General features: G+C 42.6%; 1 protein-coding gene across 1 annotated transcript in view; it reads right to left on the reverse strand.

Annotated features, from left to right (window-relative positions):
* The window catches only part of ntng2b (netrin g2b), a 54,909-nt gene that overhangs the window by 9,965 nt on the left and 20,749 nt on the right, over nt 1-24,195 (reverse strand). Inside the window, exons 4-21 of the mRNA XM_088282062.1 lie at nt 13,070-13,242; nt 10,760-10,789; nt 4,620-4,706; nt 3,879-4,019; nt 3,705-3,818; nt 3,193-3,333; nt 2,986-3,091; nt 2,604-2,849; nt 2,141-2,265; nt 1,968-2,048; nt 1,777-1,887; nt 1,604-1,684; nt 1,441-1,524; nt 1,262-1,345; nt 1,108-1,188; nt 930-1,013; nt 752-835; nt 576-656 (exon numbers count right to left, since the gene is read on the reverse strand). Coding sequence (XP_088138188.1) covers nt 576-656; nt 752-835; nt 930-1,013; nt 1,108-1,188; nt 1,262-1,345; nt 1,441-1,524; nt 1,604-1,684; nt 1,777-1,887; nt 1,968-2,048; nt 2,141-2,265; nt 2,604-2,849; nt 2,986-3,091; nt 3,193-3,333; nt 3,705-3,818; nt 3,879-4,019; nt 4,620-4,706; nt 10,760-10,789; nt 13,070-13,242 — 1,934 coding nt within the window. The remainder of the gene's footprint in view (nt 1-575; nt 657-751; nt 836-929; nt 1,014-1,107; nt 1,189-1,261; nt 1,346-1,440; nt 1,525-1,603; nt 1,685-1,776; nt 1,888-1,967; nt 2,049-2,140; nt 2,266-2,603; nt 2,850-2,985; nt 3,092-3,192; nt 3,334-3,704; nt 3,819-3,878; nt 4,020-4,619; nt 4,707-10,759; nt 10,790-13,069; nt 13,243-24,195) is intronic.

Consider the following 24,195-nt stretch of genomic DNA (forward strand, 5'->3'; position numbering starts at 1 on the left):
ACAAGTTCAAGCAAAAAATGTTCAGCCGAAAAAGGCCAGTATTACAGAAGAGGTTGTGTTGAATTGTTTGCCTGGTCTCATTCCTGCCAGAGTTATAAATCCAGGGAAGTAAATTGGATTTGTAGCTGTTTGGCTCATGATGTGTAGCTGTTTGGCTCATGATGTAAGAAAAGGATTCCGTTACCACGGTGACCTTGTTCGAACCTTGCTCTTTGGCTGCCAGGATGGCCGAGTGGTCTAAGGCGCCGCGTTCCGGACCCAGTCTCCCCAGGAGGCCTGGGTTCGAATCTCGTGGCTGCCAGGATGGCCGAGTGGTCTAAGGCGCCGCGTTCAGGACCCAGTCTCCCCAGGAGGCCTGGGTTTGAATCTCGAATTTCCCCATTGTGGGACTAATAAAGGCATTATTATATATTATATTAAATGTGAAACTCCTCATCAAACACAAGATGAGAAATTGCCACTTTGACCATGAAGCTAATGTGCATGTGCTGCATAATTGTGAATGACATGAAAAACATGAGTGCAAGTTGTGGTTCACTGCTTTGCTTGCTATTATTGAACTTTAAAAATAATACCATGTCTGTTGTCCTCATGTTCAGATGAGGAATGACTGTGGCCATGAGTCTCATGTCCATGTCCCTCAGATTTATGGGAGACTGTCACGGGAAAAAGCATAACAGGTGTGCAGATTTTGTCTTGCTAAACTCTAAAATGATACCTCTAATATGACTTTGGCTGACTTAGTCCTCACCTTGGCTTTCATTATCATGCTCTGATGAGAAATGGTCATTGTGACCATGAGTTTCATGCCCTTGTCCCTCAGACCTTTGGAAGACTGCCATGGAAAAGCAAAATTGGGGTTTAAGTTGCTCTCTTGCTACTCTCTCAAATAATACCGCTTATTTGACTTTGGGTGACTTATTCCTCACCTTGCCTTTCATTCTCATGCTCAGCTGAGAAATGGTCATGGTGGCCATGAGTCTCATGCCTATGTCCTTTAGACTTTTGGGGGACTGTCACAGAAAAGCAGAACAGGAATGCCAGTTTTCATCTTGCTAGACTCTAAAATGCCACCTCTCATGTAACTTTGGCTGACTTATTCCGCACCTTCCCTGTCATTCTCATGCAGCGATGAGAAAGTAAGATGCCCATGGCTCTCATGCCCATGCCCTTCAGACCTGTGCGAATCTATGTGGTGGACAAGCAAAGCAAGAGTTCAAGTTTCCATCTTAAAAAAATGACAACATGGCTGTCCTCTCACCATGTCTGCTATTCTCATTCTCAGGTAAGAAATGGCTATCGTGCCCATGTGTCTCATGGCCAAGTGTCTCAGACATGTGGGAAACTATATGATGGACAAATGGAACAAGAGTTCAAGTTACACCTTATTACGGCTGAACTTTAGAAAGATTTCTCTCATTTGGCCGTCTTTTTCCTCACCGTGTTTGCTGTTCTCATGCTCTGATAAGAAATGGACATTGTGGCCATGAGTGTCATGTCCATGTCCCTCAGACCAGTGGGAAACTAAGTCATGGACAAAAGAAGAGTGTAAATTATGCCAGATTCTAAAAAGGAACCTCTCACTGGACTGTATCATCTTCACCTGCTCTGTTATTCTCACGGTCAGATGAGAAAGTATTGTGTCCTCCAGTCTCATACCCATGTCTCTCAGACCTGTGAGGAACTATGTGATGGAGAACCAAAACAATGCAAGTGCAAGTTTCCATCTTAAAAATACAGCACAGTGTTTACTACAACTGGAAACTACAAAAATACTTCTCATTCGACTGTCTTGTTCCTCGACCTTTCTGCCATTCTCATGCTCAGATGAGAAATGGCCATTTTGGCCATGAGTCTCATGTGCATGTCCCTCAGACCAGTGGGAAACTTAAGTCATGGACAAAAGAAGAGTGCAAGTTATGTCAGATTCTAAAAAGGAACCTCTCATTTGACTTTATCATCTTCACCTGCTCTGTTATTCTGATGGTCAGATGAGATAGTACTGTGTCCTCGAGTCTCATGCCCATGTCTCTCAGACCTGTGAGGAACTACGTGATGGAGAAGCAAAACAATGCAAGTGCAAGTTTCTATCTTAAAAATACAGCACAGTGTTCACGACTACTGGAAACTACAAAAATACTTCTCATTTGACTGTCTTGTTCCTCGACCTTTCTGCCATTCTCATGCTCAGATGAGAAATGGCCATTTTGGCCATGAGTCTCATGTGCATGGCCCTCAGACCTGTGGGAAACTGTCACAGACAAAGTATTTTGATCATGTTAGACTCTTAAAAAACATTTAATTTGGACTTTGGGCATACATGAGAAAGTACTGTGACTATGAGTCTCATGCCCATGTCTCACAGACTTGTGTGAAGCTGTCATTAAAAGTAAGGCATGGTTGCATCATATTACTTACTACTAATGCAATAAAAAATATGTCTGCTTCATCCTCATGCTCAGAGGGCGTGCACGTTTGTGGCCAAAAGTTTGATTTTCCTCAAGCTTACACAAAATCAAAGGTTTGCCTTTGACAATTATAACAATGAAACGTTTTGCATAGGTAGAGCTAACTTGTACTAATAGTGCTACTTCTACAACTACTGCTGATTTAGATTCAAGCTAAGTTCTAAGGTTTTAGTAAAGGGTTTTCTACTTTCTGCAACACTGCATCGATGGGAGATGACAATACCTCCAGCTATCGTTTCCTTCCCATGATCAAATGAGGATGTCGACCCATGGCCATGATTCTCATGAGGAAAGGAAACACCTCTATGTTTGCCTTCCTCATATACGGGTGAGACAGTGCCTCGTTGACGATGAGTTTCATGTTCCTGAAGTGCGTGAGAAACTGAAATATCGTTGACAAGCAAAGATGTTGATTATATTTTCTTTTCATTTGTAACCTTGCCGAAAGAATGATTCTCATGGTTAATCTCATCTCCAAGAGTCCTCTATAATCATTGTTACACCACTGAAAACTCATACGTCACTATTAACGTGTCTTTTATTGGGAACGTCCTCCTGGTGAGTTGAGAACGTGCCTTTCTGGTCGTGAGTCTCATGTCCTTGAGGAACTTGAGAAACTAACACTATGAAAAAAAAAACAAGTTTTACATTTCAAGGTAAAATGTAAGTTTGAAGTCAAACATTTCTACTTTAAACAGCACTGCATCTGTCCGACATGTAATACCTTCATCTTTTCTTTTCTCCTCATGTTCAAATGACGTTGTTGTCCCATGTCCATGATTCTCAAGAGGAAGGGAAATTCTTCTGTGTTTGTCTTCCTCGTGTTTGGATGAGAACGTGCCCCTGTGGCTGTGAGTCTCATGTTCTTCAAGTTCATGAGAGATTAAAATACCATCGACAAGCAAAGATGGTAATGCATTTCTTCTCATTTTAAGGCTCTTTGAGGAACTAATTCTCATATACATTCTTTTCTCCAAAATAAGAGGCTCTAGAGAAATTTATTTCACTAATTTGAAAAGCCTTACCATCATTTTCAAATTGTCTTTGATTGTGAGAATGCCCATAGTCTTTATGGTGATATGAGAAAGTACCTCCGAGTCTGTGAGTCTCATGTTTCTCAAGCACATGTGAAACTAATACTAAGAGAAGTGAAGATTTAGATTCTGAGTTGTGAGGTTTCAGCAAAGGGCTTCTACTTTCTACAAGACTGCATCTACGGCGTTTCAAAAGTCATACCTTGGCTTTCAACTTGTCTCTCATTGGGAGCCTCCCGGTGGTCCTCGTGGAGAGATGAAAAGGCATCTTTATGGCCACCAGTCTCGTGTTCCTCGAGCACATGAGAAACTAACACTACAAAAAGTTGATATTTAGATCCGAGCTGAGTTGTAAAGTTTTAGGAGATGCTATTACATTCATCTCTTCTTCCTTTCTCGGGTTCGCATGAGGTTGTCGTCCCTTCGCTATGATCCTCACTATGTTTGTCTTCCTCGTGTTCCAATGAGAAAGTGCCTCTGTTGCGTTGAGTCCCATGTTCCTCAAGTGTGTGAGAGACTGAAATGCCATTGGAAAGCAAAGTTGTTGATTTTTAATTTTTTTTTTCTCCTCATTTTAAGGCTCATTGAGGAACTGATTTTCTCATACATTCTCATCTCCAAGATCAGAGTGTGCTGAAGCCAAGTCCCTGCACTACTTTGAAAAGCCATACCTTCATATTCAACTCGTCCTTTATTGGGAGCCTTGCCATAGTCCTCATAGTCAGATGAGAATCTGCCTTTGTGGGTGTGAGTTTCATGTTCCTCATTAGAGACTGACACAAAAAGTGAGGATTTTGAGTCGCGTGATGGTTTAAGATTTAGGGGCTTAAAGTTTGTACGCCGCACAGTCCAAGGGCACTAAAAATACCTTCAGGTCTTCTTTCTTGCTCATGCTTAGATAAGGTTGTCGTCCAGTGGCTCTCGTGTATGGGAACTGACACATCAAAATGTTAACTCTTACATACTGTTCTTTTTCTCTGACTTGCACTCCTTATATTTAGTATTCATTGTCATTCGTATGCTGTTTTACTCTTTCACTGTTTTGAGATTCTCCTGTTAATCTTTACAGACCAATAGCTGCATGTTTCTGCGGGTTGTGAAAATTTGGTGGCACAACCTTGTATTTGTGGAGCCTCCTGCCCTTCATTGTGCTCAGATGAGATTTTGTGGCCATGAATCTCCTGTTCTTCAGGCTTGCGGGACGCTGTCGCAATGAAACCATCGGAAAAAAGTCATTAATACATCGGCAATGACAGAATGTTGTCTCTGAAGAACTATTGATGAGATTCCAAGGCCTCTGCTACAAGAGTTAATGCAAACTCCGTCCCCAGCAATGACTTGATGATGCACCCACTTATCTTGGTTCTTCCGATAATAAAGGAAATGGAAATTCTATATGCTTTTGTTCTTTTAAAGATTATCCTGTAACATATTCCCACAAGTATAGCTTGCACAAAACCCCTTGAATCAATATAGCCTTTAAAGACCAGTCAGGACCCACATCCCGCTTATGCATTTTTAACTATCTCAACTTTTCCCCTTCCTTTCCACCCCATTTTTTCTCCCTGCATTTTTCCATGTTCTGTTTTTCCCAGAGGGTGTTTTGCCTTTCCCAGAATCCTTTGTATCAAGTTCTCGGGGCTACTATGTGTGTAGGAGAGAGAGCTGGGAATCTAGTTCAGATCAAGCTTCCCACTCCTCACGCTTGTTCATAAAGTGGAAACGTCTTTGTCGCGATGTTGGGGAGATAAACAACTAGTTAAAACATGATTTTGTCATGTTTTTTGCAAGTAGGCTATCTGTTTGGCCACCAGAACCGCCCCTTCAAACTACAAATTTCTTCTTTAGACCACACCATTTCCATTGGGATAGTTTTGAAGACAATAGTAGACGCTCAAGAGCTGATTGCAGTTATGATGTTTTCAGTCATTGCATTTCATCTGTACCAGGATTGCTAGATTAGCTCTGAATCAATAAATTTGGTGATTTTAAAGTAAAATATCAATACAACCCTCTGATGACATCATGTAGTTCATTTCCAAGCTAAAGTGACTCTAATGAATATCAAGTGAAAGTCAAGTTGAGACAAATTCTGATTGGGGGAGAGAACATCTAATGATTGTGGAGTATTCTACGAATTTTCCGCCTTTTGTGTGCGCATGTCAGGCGAAATACAAGTCATTGAGTGGCCAGAGCTTAGCAGCCCACCGGAGACCACCGCGCCGCATGCCTCCATCTGTGTTCCACAACCCCTCGAGGTGTTTTTGCACAGGCCGTGCTAGTCTCCAGTGGCTTCCCTTCGGAGAGGGGCATCCTGTAAGCATCCCCCTTCCGGGCAAATCTCACTGCCGCCCACTCTCCACCCCCTACGTCCTCCTCGGGGATCCGGCAGCTGTTTTTACAACGCCCGGATCGTCGTTGTCGTCATCATCTCACATGACTGCATAACGCCATTTCTGCATCTCATTGAAGCAACCCCGTTCATACACGGATACGTGCACACACACACACTACATACTGTTTCATTGGCGTATAACTCCTGCGGGAAAATAGCAGTCTGACTCGTGTTTGAAAAGGCTGCACTCAAAACTGAGACTTATTAATTATAAATAAGATTTTTTACCCCCCATTTGAAGTTTTTTAAAGTACGGTGGTGCCTTGACTTAGGAGACTAGAGCACAACCCCTGGCCGGGATATATGGGGATTCATTGTATCAGCTCACCCAAAAAAAGAGCCAGTTCACAAGGCTCCACAAGGGGGAGACAAAAGTTACACAATGCCGCTTAAAGTTGCCTTGCACATATTTTATGTACAGTACATTCATGCTCGTATACATCCATGCAAATGTACTTGGAGAGATTCCAGGTGCTTGTAATTGCTGAAGGCTTTTTTTTTTTTTAAGCTGCGCCGCAACAGTTACACGAGGGCACGGCATGTAAATGCAACGAGGAGCTGCTGAGCGGGCTAGCAAATTAGCATAGGAGATGCTGCCTGAGATTGTTTATCCAGAGAACGCTTCATCCTCCTTTTTTTTTTTTTTTCCCGACTGCACGCACACATGCGCGGCGTGATGAGCGCTCACACAGTGAAAAGTGTGATTTCACACTGCTGACAAAGACTGAACTCCAAAGCTGTTCCACAAGCCTCCCATCGCTAGGAGATTTTTTTTTTTTTCCTTTTTTGCCTACAGAGAAACATCGGGACTCTTAAAGGCTAATGTGGCTGTAAATTGATATTTTGCAGTCTATGTCTAAGCCTTTTTCCAATATTATGCAGTTTTTTTTGTAAAGCATTTAAGGGACATGGCCCAGTGAGTGACATCAGGGGCGAGTGTTTTACTGTTTGTCATGTTTGATAAATATCATTAATTGTGTCTCTCCTTGCCCACGTGCCAAGGCATCACAGTGCCTTAATTGCGCCGTTTTTTTGCGTTTTACTCCATTTGAACTGATAATTCTGTCCTTAATTTTGTGAATCAAATCTGGATAATAGTTGGATCGATGGAGTGAGAAATGTCAAAGGAAAAATGAGTTAGGCATTCACCCAGAAATGGTTTAAAAAAAATAAAAAATAAATAAAAGACCCCGTGGTTGGGGCTTCCTTGATCTAAGGGACTTGGAGGTGGAAGTCCGATTGTGTTAATATCACGGCAAATATTAATTGGCCTTAACCCCTAGTGGAGTGTTCCATCATTAATTAGTCATAAGTATGAGAGCAATGCAAACGCCACTGCGGGCTAAGCGTTAGCCTAACAGCTTGTGACACAATTGGGACGACGCTGGTCGTACAGTGCACGTCCTCTAGGTGGCAAAGTTTTGGACCAGGTTTTGTCGTTTTAGTGGTCATTGTTCCCAGAGAGTTGAGAATTCCCCTGCCAATGTGAGACACCCGCCATGGAGCCCACCATAAAACAAAAATCCTCCTCTCACGCTATGTGGAAATACTTAGCTTACATGTCCCCATGTTGTTTTTATACTTTATTATTAAGTTTCGAGTAGATGGAACAAAATGAAAACTGCTTATTTTGCTAGTTAGCACCCTTGTATGTGCATGTACGGTGAGCCATGCAACGGGTCTATGAATGGCTGCTCTGTACGTCAAAGCGATCGACCGACACCCCCTTTGCGAGCCACTCGTCGATCGCGATAGACGCAATGGGCTCCTTTCACCTTATATGGCGTCACGGTGGCCGACTGGTTAGCACAATGGCCTCATAGTGCAGAGGTCATGTGATCGATTACGGCTCTGGCCTTCCTGTGTGGAGTTTGCATGTTCTCCCCGTGCCCTGCATGGAAGCGGATGCTTGTTCGTCTTTGTGTGGCCTTCGTTTGGCTCGTGATCAGTCCAGGGTGTATCCCACTTCCCGCTCCAAAGTCAGCTGGGATAGGCACCTTCCGCTCACATGCCGTCCTAATATGGACAAGCACTATGGAAAATGGATAGAAGGACCTCCTATATGCTTATATTGTATTTTCTGAAATGGGTTATGGGAAAGTAAGCGGATTTATTGCACAGTTATTTGACAGGTGCCTGCCTGTCTGACTGTGCAGATGGACCGTCTCTCGGCGCGTGCACACACACACATGCAGTCTTAAGTAAGAAGACGGTATTGTGGGTTCATGTGCTTTTCCTGCTCGCTCACACACACACGCACACACACGCCCCCACGCACACGCACGCACACACACACGCACGTACACACTTGTAGTGTATTTGCATATAATGAGATCATTTGTCACGCCACCCTGCCAAACGCTCGCAATCATCGCCCTAATGCCACCTGTCACTCGCAGCATTCTCATGTCTTATTACGGCACCGAGATACGGCGTTGATTCGGCCGTCGGCTAATGAAGACATTGCGATTCGGCCGCCTGCCAGTTAACGTGCACGCCTTAACGGTGGCGTGGACTTAGTTTTAATGCGTCACATGATTTTCCAGGCATGCTCCCTTCATTGCGCTCTGTCCCAGGCAGTGTTGCGTTTTGGTTATTAAAAAAAAAATCACCAGGTCTTTGATTAGTAGGGCTAATGGGCGTATCGTTTGTTCGGAATCCTGCCAATAATTCCAGGATGAATGCGCCACCATCTCGTGAGACTTTAGCTCTTTTGTTTTTGGAACCCATCCTCTGTTCTTAATTTTTTACTGGTGTTTGAATTTTTGTCTGAATTCTTTATTATTATTAAACACAAATTACTTGTGTTTAGACTCTTGGGAGCACATACAATATATCATTGCAAAGAAAATGCATGCCCTGAGTTCAAGGGAGGAACAAGGAATTGTGCTTTGACACTATCTTGTGTTGCCTTTTAGGTACCAAGGAACTATGTTGAAGTGACATTTGGAGCTAAAGTCTGCTATGCTTCGGGTAGACAAATCAAAAGGAAGACGTACATATAATATGCTCCTCTCACATGTAGTCAGTCTGTGTTGGAGAAGATCAAGTCAGGCTTATAGTGGGTGGCGTGGATGTTACGGTAATACATGAGTCGGATTTGGCGGATCTGACCCTCCCGCCCCCACCCATCTCTCCAGCTGTCCAATAGGATGTCAGCTCACTGGATCAGACTCTCCTCGCCAACATAATCTTCACGCGAGTATGCTCACTGACGTAACAGGGCCGCTAATGTGACGAGTTACATCAAACGTCACGATTGCGGTGCCCGCTTATACACCGAAGACCTCGTACGGTGATTCGTATGTCGGGGTCCCTGTGAGCCATATGCTCGACGCGTACACAGTGGCCGACACCGCGGCACAACAGTGAAGGCTTGAAGATAAATTCAGCTCTCTGTGCAGGAGCTAAAACAAGGGAGGCTTACAAATCTACTGGGATTCTGTGTGACCCAGATGTTGATGTGTAATGATTTTGAAAAATACTCAGCACAGTATTTTGTGCAAAAGAACATCTTGCATTTCATACAGAAGATGGTGAAGGTGGTGATGTATTTTTGTCAAGCACTCGCATACTTTGGAACATTGACCTTGGGAACATTTTGGACAGCTCAACGCCGCTGTGTTAGTTAAGACATTTTTTCAAATGCTTCCACAGGTCCTAATTTTGAGTTGTTAATTGTCGTCGTCCAACAGAGCAGAGAGAATATATGCCTGGCTGTGAGGATTGTTGTGTGCTCCTTTGGTAAGGTTTTTCATTTGATTAGGTTTAAGCAAGCAGGAGTTTGCTATTTTTTGGTTTGTGTGTTTTTTGCCTGCATTTGTGGTTTGAGCGGAGCTTCCTGCCAACACCGGTTCTTCATGTAACTCAAGCGGCTTCTTTTTAAGTGCTGGACAAACAGGAGTTAGTTTCCGGATCTCTACTTTTAGTTTTTCTTATTTTTGTGTTTGTTTTTAAGCATGTAGACTTATTTTTTTGAGTTTGGCGCTTTAGATCCTGTATAGCTGTGAAGTTCAGATTCTGTTCCCTTTGATTTTCAACCATTTATGTTTCACGCAGGTGAGATTCAGGTCTCAAATTTCCTTGGTCCTGGTCATGATCTTTCTATATTGCTGATTTTCTCCTCTCGCATTTGGTTCTGAACCGTATTCCCTGCTATAAATAGTGATTCCCCGTATCCAGAATAGTGACTGGGCAAACAGTTTGGCCACACAGGCGGTGCCACGCCTTTGCTACTTGCTCTAAAAGTGCAAAATTGCCATAGATGGACTTGGTCCACCCATTCCGCGTCGGTGCCTTTTTATGCAGTGCAAAAGGGGCCATGTGCATAAAAGCCAGAGTCAATGTCGCCACTTTGACGTCGGCTTGTGTGGAAGAGCTGCTAGCCTGAGAGATTCTCCACAGAGAGAATCCCTAATCAGCTTCCACTTTTTATTCCCGCCTCCCCCAAACCCTTCACCCGAAATCACATACATATGCCTGCATAAGCTTTCTTTTTTCTTTTCTTTCTTTTTTTCACCCCCTCTACCACCATCCACTCAGCCAACTGTCTTCTCTCCACTCCCCTTTTGTTCAGTCCGTCAATGTCTGTAGTCTGAAAACCAAACTGTGCAAGAATTCCTCCTGAGCAGGTTTGTGTGATGTGCGGCGATGAAAGCACTTGGCCGACAGAGGGGCCTATTAATAATGAAGCAGAGATGGAAAAAGTGAAAGAGTGAGAGAGGAAGGGAAGAGAAGCGAGTGACTGCAGGGGTGGGAGTGTCAGGATCGTTCCCGATGGGGTTCAAACTTGGAAAAACGGTGCAAAAGAAGAGAGGGAAGGCAAAAAGAGAAAATTTCCTCTGCTTTGCATTATTACTTACTAGAACCGGAGGGCGAACCAGCAATTGTACCTGAAAAGAAGAAGAAGAGAAGAAAATGAGAACTTGTTGTCGACTTATGCATCGAGTTTGCCCAAAGGCTCGTCTTGATGATCACATTGAGGAGGGGTTGAAGATATGACACTGACTGAGATTGTTTCGGCTCATGAGCCTCACATTCTTCATCTGAAATTTGTACTCATTCACTACCTGCCATTTCAAATGCCGTGTTCTCCAAAATGTATTTTGAATGATATGTACGCTGACAACATGAGCACCAAACCTGCCAAAACAAAGACTAGACTCTTCTGTCACCAGAGGGGGGGCATTCAATGCTGGGGGAGTAAATTAATATTAATACCCTACAGACAGCACTTATTTTGCTCTACATACGCGTAGCACTACAGCTCCCATATTGAATGGCGCCTTTGAATATGTATCATCAAGCAAGAACTCATTGGATTCATACCAAATGATTACAATTATTACGATTGCATTATATCATTCTAACTCAATTTTACGAATTCTGTTTGCCGATTTTATGGCTAGTACAAAATCCACATGCATGGCAGATGCGCTGACATATTGCTAAGTGTCTACTGCAGAATTTAAAAGGAAAAGGAAAAGAATGCATACCTTCATTTTAGATTTTCAAAGCGTTTGTGGCTCTCTTGGAAACTTTTATGAAACGGTTCAACTGGCGCTACACCTATTTAATCTCTCCCTCCTCACTTGCAGTACAGTGACACACCACAACAGCATTGACGCGTAATGTAGGAAAGTAAATATCACCGAATGCACGGAAACCTCTGTGCTAATGCTCACATCAACCTCAGAAAATATTAGAATGATCGCCCAAGTATTAGGGATTTTGGGACGTTTTGATCTTCATAGAGGTGCTCACAACAAAGCTGATGTCACAATGAGAGAAACGTGTCGCCCTAAAACAAAATAATAGGGCAATTTTTTTAGAGGTGGATGTGGCCATAAGTTGAGATCTCCACATACATTTTGGGAATGTAGAATCAAATTTTTTCAATTAATTAATTAAGTAATTAATTAATGTATTTAAACTCCACCTCAGTGTGCTCGACTCTCGATATTTACAAATAGGCAACAATTTGCTTTCTTCCGCACGGATGATTGTCCTGTTCTGTCCTGAATATTAAAAAGTTAGTGCCGTTGCGCTTCTACTGAGCAAACAAACATTTTGAATATTTAAATCTGGCTAATGGGATCCTTGAGTGTTAGCGTGTGAGTGTGCATGTCGGTGGCATTAGCGCGAGGTTGAGGAGTAGAAAACGGGCCTGTTGTCTGCTGCGCTTGCAGGCGCAGGTACGTTTGTCACTGGCTGTGCGTGTCTCTTCCTGCGCACGCCAGAGTGTCTGCGTTTGTTTGAAAGGACAAAACTGGGGAGATGCTGCCCTAGATTATTATTTTATCATCGCTCGCTGCTTTAGCTGGCAGCCTTCTCCTCCAGGATTTCCCCCCACGCACTCCCGCCTCGTCTGAGGTGACGCAAACCCGGTGAGCTCTGTCCAAACTTCCTCTACGACCTTGAAACGAGTCTTGGAAAAAAATCACGAGTTGAGATTGCCTAACAAAAAAAATGCAAATAGATTGAATGAGCGTCAAACTGGACTGCACAGCAGTGTGTCGTGAAGCTCATCATTTCTGCTGCGGGAAATGATCCAATTTCACAGAATTCATTTACTACATACAGTATAACTCATCTTTGTTCATCCATCTATCCCAGTGACGTCTAGTGACAGGCAGAAAGATGAAATGCACATCAACTAGATAGCAGAAGGTCCAATTTATAAAACAGAAAAATTAAAGATTGGTTCACCGAGTCGATTTACGTTTTAAATTGAGATGAGGGTCATCATTATTTCAGGGAATGGATCTTTCTGGCATCGGAGGACATTTTCAAATTTTTCATCGAGTGAACAAGACCCCACATATTATTTGGAAATGTATTTATCTAAAAAGAAAGCTGAATTTCCAAAGAAGCAGAATCATTTTATTGGTTATTTGCTGTCAATGTTTCAGAAAATGCAAACGGAAACATGGACCTGAAAGTCATTCATATTTTAGACCCCACTCGGTAGAATCAAGATTGAAGTGCCTTGGGTTAAGCACAAATATAGTTCAGCTATTCTAACGCTTTTAAAACGATGTTTCCTGGTCCCCCTTTTGTGCATTGTGGTTCCACCAACCAAAATTGCCATCATTTGTAATTCTTGTTATTTTGTCCTTAAATTGTGCAAAGACCTGTGAAACAGGCACGGTCACATTCTTTGGGGTACGTACAGGTGTTGGGGGTTCCGTTGGGCGTGGGCAGGTAGGAGCCCGCCTTCCAGGACTTGGCCTTGAAGCCCTTCTTGCAGCGCTGGCAGTCCTGGCCCGTGGTGTTGTGCTCACATTGGCACTGCAGATTGCCGTCCTGCAGCAGGCACTGGGAGGCATGGAGGTTACACTTGCACCTTTTAATGAAGACGGACAGGGGGGGAAAAAAAAAAGAGGTAGATGTAAGCTTTGCGTTACAAACACACACACGACGCGTTGTGTTAACATTGCAGGTTATTAAAGGTGCAGTTTTTCCTCCGAGGAAATCAAAAGTGCAACTTCTGACTGTTGTGCACACATGAACTCATCTATGTATCTTGTTGTTTGGAGGGATTGTTTGGATGATACAGTGCAACCCCATTCTTCAAGGGGGATACATTTCAGACTCACCCGCCATAGGAGAAAACATGCAATCAAGATTATATAAAACAAGACACTTACCAAACTTACCAAAACACACATTAACATTATTGCACTTTTTCAAGTATTCCTTAGAAACTGTTCTCACTCTAAAATGGGCGACTATCGTATAACATCGCTTGCACAGTTTACCAAATAAGGGGAATTTTCTTTTTTTTTTTTGTCACTCACCATTGAAATGACTATAAAAGTGATCAAATAGAAGAATAGAAAATATAATTACATTTTTTATGACACCAAAACTAAAACCAAACCGAAAGCCAAACTTTCCATCAAATTTGTGCTGTATCACGGATAACACAGCAATGAAAAAAAGAAAATCTAACAAAATAAGTATAGTATAATAAAAATGTATTAAACACCAAAATGTTACAACCAAACCATATTATTTTGTCTCATGAAAACCTGCTTGCCTCATGTAATCGTATAACGTGAAAAGCAACGCCAAATGCAAACAGAAATTATCATAGATGAATTCAAGATTTTCAATCGTCTACTCAACACACACGGAGCAGCAACAAATACAAAGCGTCACATTTTTTGCGCGTTAGTTTCGACTTTCGGTTCCCAGTCAAGATGAGGATTAGAAGGACCACTCAGCAGCCGCCATTTTCACATCACAGAACACTTTCCAGATGAGCGACCGGATTCTGATTCCAGTTTGTTCCACTGGAGTGAACAGCCACCCGTCTGCATCAAATATTCAGAGACGCCATCGAAACTTCAATCTTCCTCTTTCGCAATAATCGGATCTCGCTTCATTTGAAAAATTGGTCATCGTCGCTAAACTTTCCATTGGTATGGTGTGTCTATTTGTTTATTTATTTATTTAATTTTTTTTACTTCTGACAAATTAGTCCAGCTTCTGCCTGATCAACTGCTTGAGCTGACAGGACGCGGCAGGTGGAATCCATCAGACAGGTGTCTCGCCTTCGCCGCCGAAGGACACGAGCTGTCCGCGTAAACGACGAGGGAAATTGAACATCTCTCCTTTTTTTTTGTTCCTCGCATGCGCACGAAGGGAGCTTGAACGTTTCCTGAAATGAGACAGGTCTGTTTCTAAACGGACCGGGAGGCGACAAACGCCTGCGCTGAGTGACAGCGGCCGACATAGCACCGCGTCTTATCTTCTAAAACTCTCCACCTGTCTCATTGCAAAAGTGGAAGGCGCCATCTTGAAGTATTGCTGTGTTGCCTGTCACAAAGATTTGCAGACAATCCCTTTTTATCACCAGGGATACGCTTGAAACACACTTAAACTTATTAAAACTAACTTTTGCAAGTGTGCGCCTATCCTCACTCTGTCACTTGCACACGTCCTCAAATACGGCAAAGCGTGATTGCTTCGTCACTCCCATTTGATAACTGTAAACCAGACACAGAAAATAACAGTACCAATGTGGACCGGCAATTTCAACATAATTGTACATATATGTTGAAAAAGTACTTTTAAATACATTCGTCGACTCCCCCCCCCCAGCCAAAGTGGAAACTTTTCAGATATGTCAAACTCATTTACGGTCCAAGTGATCTTGTTGGTCTCTCACTCTTTCCGACACTCTCAACTTTCCAAGCGCCTCCGTCTGGTCTGGTCGCGCTCATACGGATGACAGCTGGTGGTGGGATTTCTCCACATCCTCTCACACTTAAGCCCCCGCCCCCCACACACAAATAAAGCATGGCTGCCATCACATGTTAATGAGCAACGATTTTTGCATTTGCCTCGAAGCGGTCTATATTAAGGGCGGGATAGCACCATCCAAGCTCTAACTAGTTACTCAGACAACCAAGTAGTGGAATTCGAGACGGTCAAGTTAAAGTCTTTAGGGTGTGTTAACACGGAAATTTGATGGTGCACATTTGTATGCTGTTGTTCTGATTTTGCCTGATTTTTTTTTTTTTTAGTACAACAGTAAAAGTATTTTCTCAATAAATGAGTAGTACTACCTACCATGTTATCTGCCTTGGTAGCAAGTCTGTCGAGTTTTCTTCATCAATGGTCAAATTTTCATTTCAAGTCAGTTGTATGAGTATCCACGTGACTGAATTTGTTGAACTTCTCGAAATTTGGACTTGCCTGTACACTGAAAGACATACGATTGTGATGTAGCCAGGAGCATGAGCCAAGAAATAAAATCTAGCGTGGGTTCAAGGTGTTGGAACATCTCCTCCTCGTGTGCAATCCCACCAATGACCAATTAATGGGTTTGCTCGCCAGCTACTGTATCCTTCTGTCCAGACTCGGCTATGAGCGCGTGTCTCTGTGAAGTCATGTCAGCGGCGGCGTCTTTAATGATGCCGCGACTGACTCCCTGTTTTTAGACGGGCAGAGGCGTAGCAATTACGGGTATAAATAAGAAGAAAGATAAACAAACATCAAGGGGGAGCCATGCGGCGGCGAAGCCTGAGAAAGCAGCTGGAAGCAGCCGTTAATGGGGCTTTATCTGTCGCTTTACTGTAGTCAGCGATTCCCGATTCCGCCGTCCCTCGGCAGGGAAACTGCCATCACTGCCGCTCTTCCAGTGTTTTCTCTCAAACTCTGCCTGCCTGCCAACTTCTGCTGTGCCTGCTTTTGACTCTCCGTGTCATATCTTGGCTGCTTTGATTGTCTGTAGCCCCGAAGCTATGCGGCGACTGCGAGATGCTCCGCCGACTTCTTTCGGTTTGCAGTGTGTTAGCTCAAATTTGGCTGAGCAGCCAGTACGGCACTCGCATGTTGCCTCAGAAGAACGAGGGGACTGTATCAGGCTTAAAACACTTTTGAATTTTTCATTAGTAGTTTATTAACCATTTTAGAATTAGTAGTTTATTTATAGTTTGGGTTTTGTGTATTGTTCTAAAAATTTAATTTCAGTTATAATTTTTTTTTTTAGTTTTTCCCTTGCCCTCCTGGTGGTTAAGATCAGTGACTGTTGGTATGTGAAGCCTTTGAAACTTTCTGAGATTAACGGCGATACAAAAAAATTTGACATGACTTGAAATAATCTTGGTGTGTATTGAGTCCCAAATAATTTTTTTTTGGTAGAACGGAAAGGGCTCCCAAGAAAAAGCATATGCACGTGCACCAGTGAAGGTTGTTTAAAAACACACAATTTGTCTGCGGCAGTTGAGTAATGACAGCTTCAGAAGCAACTCAGGGTTCAGTATCTTGCTCAAGGATACTTCGACATCGAACCAACAACCTTTCGGTTGGGAAATGACCACCTACTATCACTGCAGTGCTTTCTTGATGGTGTTCACTTTCACTTTTTCGCTCCATGTCAGTATGCTTTGCCATGCTGCAACTTCCTGGAGCGTGACGCTCTGGCATCCCGTCACCAGCACAGCGGGAAGCGACCAAGCGAGGCAAGGGAATCGCAAGAAGCTGCAATCATCGATCAGTCGCACGCCTTATTGGTTTTAACTCAAATCTTTATCACTCGCTGCCCCCAGCCCGCCACCACCGCCGCCGCCTCCCGCCTTGTAAATTCCCGGAAGCTAATTGGACATGACTGCGTTTATGTTGTAGCTTCATAAATTTCTCCCGCCAAAGGGAGACGATCGATTTTCCTCAAGCACCGCCTCAGTCTTCAGACGTGAGCCGCTACACTCCATCCATGCTTTTTCCTCACATTTGGACCCCCTGCAGAGTTCAGAGCAAACAGGTCCTCCATAAACCATGACCCCCGCCTCTCACCCGAAATCTATGAGAACATTACACTTTCTTTTTAGTCATTTGACCTGCAAACTTTGGGCTCATTTGGGGGTCAAATTCTCTCGTAGCACCAAACTTGCCAACCTCCTGTTCAGTGTCTGGCCTCTGTCTATTTTTTTGTTTTCTTTCTATCAAGCCGTCTCTTAGACAAACGCTTAATCTGAGTATCTGATAGGGAGTATGATTTTGGTTCAACGCTGCGCCCCTGTGACCATGTTGAAGTGTCCTTGAGCAAGATACATAAGCCCTCCAGTTGTTGCTCTGTGGATGTTAAAGTAGCAGTTTGAAGGTTCAATTAACCATTACGTCAATTCCAATTTGTGGCTATTCCATTTAACATTATTTGTTCGTGATATAATTTCGTAGATAGCCTTTTGGTTTTTAAATACAAACTTTTTAATTGTCTTTTGTTCACTTATTTTGTCTTTAGTTTTACAGTGAACGTCAACTGGGAGTGACAAAAACAACTTGACGTAAGCACGCTTTGACTCATAATTGGAGAATTGTGCAAGCAAAACAGTCTGGAAATCTGTAGCGTTGTTGTCACCCTGGGACTTGCGTTTTCCTACTGTTGCAAAGTCACTGCACACTATTATAGAAGTTAAGAGCAAGTTAAAAAATAGCCAGAATATGAATATATGCGTTTTATTATTTATTTATTTATTTTTTACTAGCTTTCCGTAAACCACTTTTGGGTCCCAACCCACAAGAATCCTCCTTAGTTTCCCCACAGGAGTTAAATTACATTTGTTTTAACCTAAATCCAGGTCACCTTCTCATTCCTCAAAGTGATATTATACAATATTCTTTACTCAACACGAAAGGTTTTCCCATGTCCGACCCAACACAACTACAATACATTCGTCTCAGCGAAAATTGCCCCAGTGGGAAGTTAGATTTTCTGCAAAAAACACTCAATTGACCTTGGTGGGCTCACTGACACCGTATGTGTGCATCTTTTTCTGTGTTGCATCGTTCATTTTTCACGCATAATTTCACTGATCCGAAAAAATGGGTTTGGTGGAAGATTAAATGTCATAAATAAATAAATATATAATTTAATTAAAAACATACACATATATATATATATATATATATATATATATATATATATATATATATATATATATATATATATATGGAGAGGGCAGCAATGAATTATTTATTGGAGAGTCCGTAAATGGCAGTGGTGTTCGTGCCTCGCCGGCGCACGCACCAAAGAGCTCTCCGATTGGTCGGATCGTGAAAGAGACGCTGGCTCCGCTTTAAGCCACCAGGGTTCTAAAGTATGCACACTACATGCTAAATAATGGAGTCTGGGCACATGGTGTCCTCAAGTCCAGACCTCAAAGGGCCGATGTCGTGAACACAGCAGACTCGTGCGTTTTGCTGAGCTCGATCGAGCAGGAGACTGGCTGTGATCGCTTACGTTGTAGAGCGTACTTCTGCTGAATGTGAAGTAGTCATTGATCTGATTATTGTTTTTTTTCTAATGAATTTGTTTATTTATTTTACTGCACAGGCAGGATTCTTTTGTTTTTGTTTTTTTCAGTTCAGCATCTATTGACAAGGACATTTTCCTTATTAGGGTGATCACTTTGAAATGATTTGACTTAATAAAATATGTATATTTTTTTAATCTATTTTTATTTTTTCGTTTTTATATAGTCAGACGTGTCAGCATAAAAGCTTTGTGTTAACCAGGTGGGGTTTTTTAATATTCAAAAACCTTATTTGAATTACTAATTGTCAAATTCGCAAAGCACACCTATTTCACTATGAATCATTTTTACTCCTCTGGTAATAAGTATGTATACTTTACCCGATGTTTTACTGCATCATATTTCTTTCCAGTACCGGTACTTTTTTTCCCCGCCCGTGTTTTGTTTATACAACTCAACTTGCCATTTTGTGATTTATTCTAATTTTTCAGTTTTGAACATCCTGCCTTTGCACAGCTGTTGTTGTTTTTCAAGCATTTAAAAAATATATTCGTACTTCACTCGCAGCTACACCTGACATATTTTTGAAATGTTAGTTCTTTTACTTCAGTAATGACTTACTGTATACATCTTTATAAAAAAGAAAAAGTTGAGACGCCAGTTGACACGAGGCAACAAAGCACCGCATCTTGGCATGCTGCTAATAAAAATTTATTATGCTGTGCAGGCTGAAGCACATTCTTTGTCATCAGCCGGGAATGGAAGGTCCTTCACAAGTTGCTGACCATTGCATGAGTGACCCTTATTAATTCATCCACACATGCCGCGCTTGCTAAGTGCTAATGTTAGCTTTCCCAGAAGGCCTGGGGAGTAAAAATCTCATCACGGCCTGGATTTTAACATTGTTCAAGTGACTAGTGACTCACACATAATACGTAAGAAAGACAAGATTTTGCTTCTTGCCCTCTATTAAGTTTCCATTTTTTTGTGGAAATCAATAAAAGGTGAGCATGCTAGCACTTGCTCTGCTTCCATGATAGCAACACGAGTAAAATAAGCGCTAAAGGTTATGAGAGGAGTTGTTCACTCTTAATTTCTATCAGTATTCCCAATGAAAATTGAACAAATGCTAACGTGCTAAGAGTTGGCATGGCAGCAAATGGCAAAATAGCAACCCGAGTAGATTGTTTATGTCGATTCATAAATGTTTTACAGTTTAGTCTGCATCACTCGTGAAATGTTAATATGCTTGCACTTGGTGCAAGAACAAGCGAGCAGTTGGTATGCAAACATTCTAGAGAGGTTGCAACATGAGTAACGAAAGTGGGAAGACAGCTCAATTAGTGTATTAATTCACCATTTACGCAATCAAAAATGAGCTTTTTCTGTTAAATGTCATTTTCCTGTCAAAATAAAAAAAAAAAGTTTGAGGCAGTACCTCCTTCCCCTCAATGCCTTGACTGTGCCTGGATCAGGGAGTGACTATGCGGGATATTAAGAGCGTATCGCCCGCCTGTGGAGTCCTCGCCTGTGGAGTGCGTTTTAATGAACACCAAGAGTTACACCTGGGGAGAGGGGAAAATTGACTTGCATTTGGAGGGGGCTGTCAACGTATGGGCGCTCATTTACGCGAGACGATTCTCAACTGGTGGGTCGGGGATCCAGGCGTCAAAAACTTTGATGGTGTGCCATACTGCGTTGCAATACAGAACATGCGTTTCCGAAAAAGAAGAGATCAGTGCAGAGATATAAGTAATTTATGTGGATGGAGGCTGTTTTGTGCCACTGTGATGTTTATTTTCATGATTATCAATTTTTGTACATGCCGCTGTCAAGTTCTGTGTTAAATCAACTGTTACTTGAAGCTTTAAAGCTTACTGTGAAATCAGTGCTAATATCTGTTATCCCACCTATGGCGTTTTATATTATGTTCGCATTAAGCTAGGGGACTTTAATTTTTTCATGATGTGATTTGAACATTTTTATATTTAAATATACAATGTTTAATTATTAGTTTTACTGTGACTTTCTGCGAGTGGCATAATTTTACTCTTTACATGTTATATATCCGTCTCCCATTTCGTCACAGCAACAGAGTGAGAAGAGGTGCGAAGGAACGCTCAGTATGTTTCGTTAAAGTGTGTTTAAATAAGTTTAGGAGTCCAAACCTCACCAGAGTCACCTATCACGTGTAAAAACTGATTTGAAAAATATGATCGACACACAGTATGTTTTGAAGTGCTATTTTTGAACATTTTCTTTAGCGTTGCGACTTGCGAAAACCTGAGTCCCAGAGTGACAACAGTTGACAGCCACTGATTTAAGATACAACAATTTACATACACAGATGCAAAAGGGACTGCAAAAGTGATGAAGAGACAAAACTCTCCAGGACGGCAGCTGGGAGTTTAGCTGGAGGTTCTTCCTATTGTGCAAATCCCCAAAAGAGTCCTCAAAGCCCCCGAGGTGATGGATCTTTGTGTGAACGCGTGTCAGACTCTCCAGCTTTGTAGTCGACAAGAGAAGATATGCGGGCCTTGGCTTTGAGGCAAAGTGGCCGCCGCACGAACTTTGTGGAGATTTCGCGCCTGACGATAACACAACACTTCCATTCTTCTTACCCAAACTTTATTTTCACTGCCTCATTTTCAATGACAAACCCATGGAATGCCTGGGAAAAAATGCAACCAAAAAACACACAAGTGCAAGGCGCCCTTGCGGAGTGGGGGGGGGGGGTGGATGGGGGCGTATTAGCTTCTAATTCCGGCGAGACTGTGTCAAGAGAGGCTGCCCGAGGAGAAGGAGCTGAGCCGGGATCAGCCAGAGGACAAGGGTTAATATAATTATCCTGCTAAAACCTTGAGACTGAGAGAACATCATTAGTCATAGCAAGATGAGAGCTTCCCAAGCCGGAGGAAGAGGGCGCGGGGGGAGTGATGGGGCAGGTGGGGGCATGGAGTCGAGGTAACGACACCACATTGCAGTTACCCTGACAATTAGCTCCCAAAAATGTAGAAATGACATTATTAGTCTTGTGTTCTATGGAAAGCAGACTTGCTTCTTGAATAATTTACTGGGTAAACTCCACGTAAACCCCGTTTGTTTTTCTGTTTGTTTTTTTTTTTGGTTGGGATCTATAAGAGCAAAGGATGTTTCATGAAAGTAACTTTGAGTGGGTGTGCATGTGCGTGTGTGTGTGTAATATACCTTTAGAAAAATGCCTCATTAAAACCCGGAATTACAAAAATTGAGTCACTGCTGCGGCCGTTGGTAGTGTCGGGTATCTTTTCCAAATCTTCGTTGAGATTCCATGCAAAACAAATGTCACGTCAAAAGATGAACAGAACAATGAACTTAATTTGACTTCCTCAGAACTTTTGATTGCACAAATTTTCAAAATATATTTGCGATTGCACCTATAAAATGCATGCTGGTTATGACCACAGACACACTACTTTGTATTTGGATAAGAAGTTGTTCCTTTCCCCTCACTGACACTGTATTTATCATTTTCTTGTGAGACGAAGATGAATTCGACAGCTGCAAAAAAAAAAAAAAATCATAATCTGTCTCCCCGGTACCATATGGTACCACTCCATGGACTGTTGGTTGGTTCCCCCTCTACTAAACTATTGTTATTTTGCCCTTGTCAACTGTTTCAGAACTTTTCGTGCAACTTGCTATTCTCTTTCTTCTGAAAGGCAAAATTCACGATGGGTGTTTAAAACATGAACATTTACAAAGTCCCAAGTGAGTGTCACAAGTTATTGTGGCAAAAAAAAACAAAAACAAAAAACAAGCAACTTAAATCGTTGCTTGGGTGAGGCAAAGCAAAGCAAGGCAAAGCTTAGCTTGGTGTGTCACAGAAAGGCATGCAAGTACAAAGCACATCTCGGTTGGGTCTGAAACTTTATGCCCCCCTCCGTAAAAAAACAAAACAAAAAAAAAAAACTTTCATCGGCTGCAGTCATGCAAAAAGCAGCAACTTGTTTATGCACAGGTAAAGGTGGCACTTTGCAACGTGGCACACCCCTGATAATGCTATGCTAATTAACGTTCATCCCAAGGACACCCTCCCTTGGCTGCGTCTTCTTGCATTTCGGATTCCCAGCATGCCTTTCGGCATTAAAGAGCACTGGCGGCATCAAGAGTTCCCACCAACCTCCTCCCCACCCTACTGTATGTCAGGCGCCCGGGTGAGACACAGTGCAGGCGCGAGCAGGAGGATTCTTGATTGCATTTGTGGATTTGAAAGAATGTTTTAAGGGTGGGATGCGGAGGTGTTGAGCAAGGAATTTGCTGACTTTGGCTTTCTTCTTCCAAGGGGATATCAACTACGATTATCAAATCACTTACAAACGTTGTCTCATAAATCATCACAAATGAGGATGCATTTGTCACTGGGCCTTTTTGGGTGGTATTGTTAATGTTGTGGTTCTCAACTCACATCCTCGCGGGGGGTGAGCCGTAACGTAGGGTCGGAAAATAATTTGTAATAAATTGTCATATAATATTTCACTTCCAATTACCATGGTAGTGAATATTTTTCAAATGTAATCCAATGGCTTGCTGCTGCCGATGAATATTTTCGTCATTTACGGTTTGGAAGCCACTGTAATGACTTACCAGATCCCAGCATTTTTTTCCCCCCCAGCCCGAGCGAGAAACAAACTTTTTTTCTGTTGAAAGTCGAGCATATATTATTTTCTTTTAGTCGATCAGGTGTGGTTCTTACTTTGTGATACAACCTAGAATTCCTTGCGTTTTGAAATATCTTTTAAACGCTCTGAAATTTAAAAACTAATTTGAAAGTGCTATGTAGTACTAGAAAAGGATTAAAATCATGTAAAAAATGAAAAAGAATCAAAAAATAATTATGGTTACCCTATTGCGGCATTCCAGCAATCTCCGATGGGTCTGGATCAAATCTCTACAATAAAGGGGGCTCACTGTAATTACTGTTAGGATTATAAACGCAAACTTGTCACAAAAGCCGGACTGGAACCAAATATTTGGACAACCCCTGATTTCAAAATGGATCTGTGTCCCATGCAAAGTGGTCGCCAGTGAGTGCGAAGCGTTGCGGCCGCTCGCTTAAGCCCTCTCATGAAGCCACAGAGGGCGAGAGAGTGCGCGAAGGGTTGTTGATCTCGACGGCCTCCCTCGGAACGGCGGAGCAATATTGAGCCGGCCCCACATCATTCACCGCGGAATCACACACCCGCACACACACCAAGCTCGTCCCATGAAACTAGCCGTTAATCCATCATCTGCCTCCCTCTTTCTTTCCCGCTCTGCCTTTGATCCAGGCTTATACCTCCCGTACGCTCACCTTCACGTTGGCAGAGGACGCGCACGGGAAAAACTTTTATTTCAAAATAGTTGCTTTGCAAAGTCAAAGCCGCGGCTAATCAAAAGACTGGGGGGGGCGGGGAAGACACCCGACGGCGGTGAAGAGAGCGCAGAGGACACGGGGCGCGTGTTCACAGAAGATGGACGAACCCGGAGGCCGCTGGGAAGCGGCGATGTAGAGC

The sequence above is a fragment of the Idiotropiscis lumnitzeri genome, chromosome 18 (assembly GCF_059441095.1).
Source record: "Idiotropiscis lumnitzeri isolate Australia: NSW breed Sydney's pygmy pipehorse chromosome 18, RoL_Ilum_1.0, whole genome shotgun sequence".
Lineage (NCBI taxonomy): Eukaryota > Metazoa > Chordata > Actinopteri > Syngnathiformes > Syngnathidae > Idiotropiscis > Idiotropiscis lumnitzeri.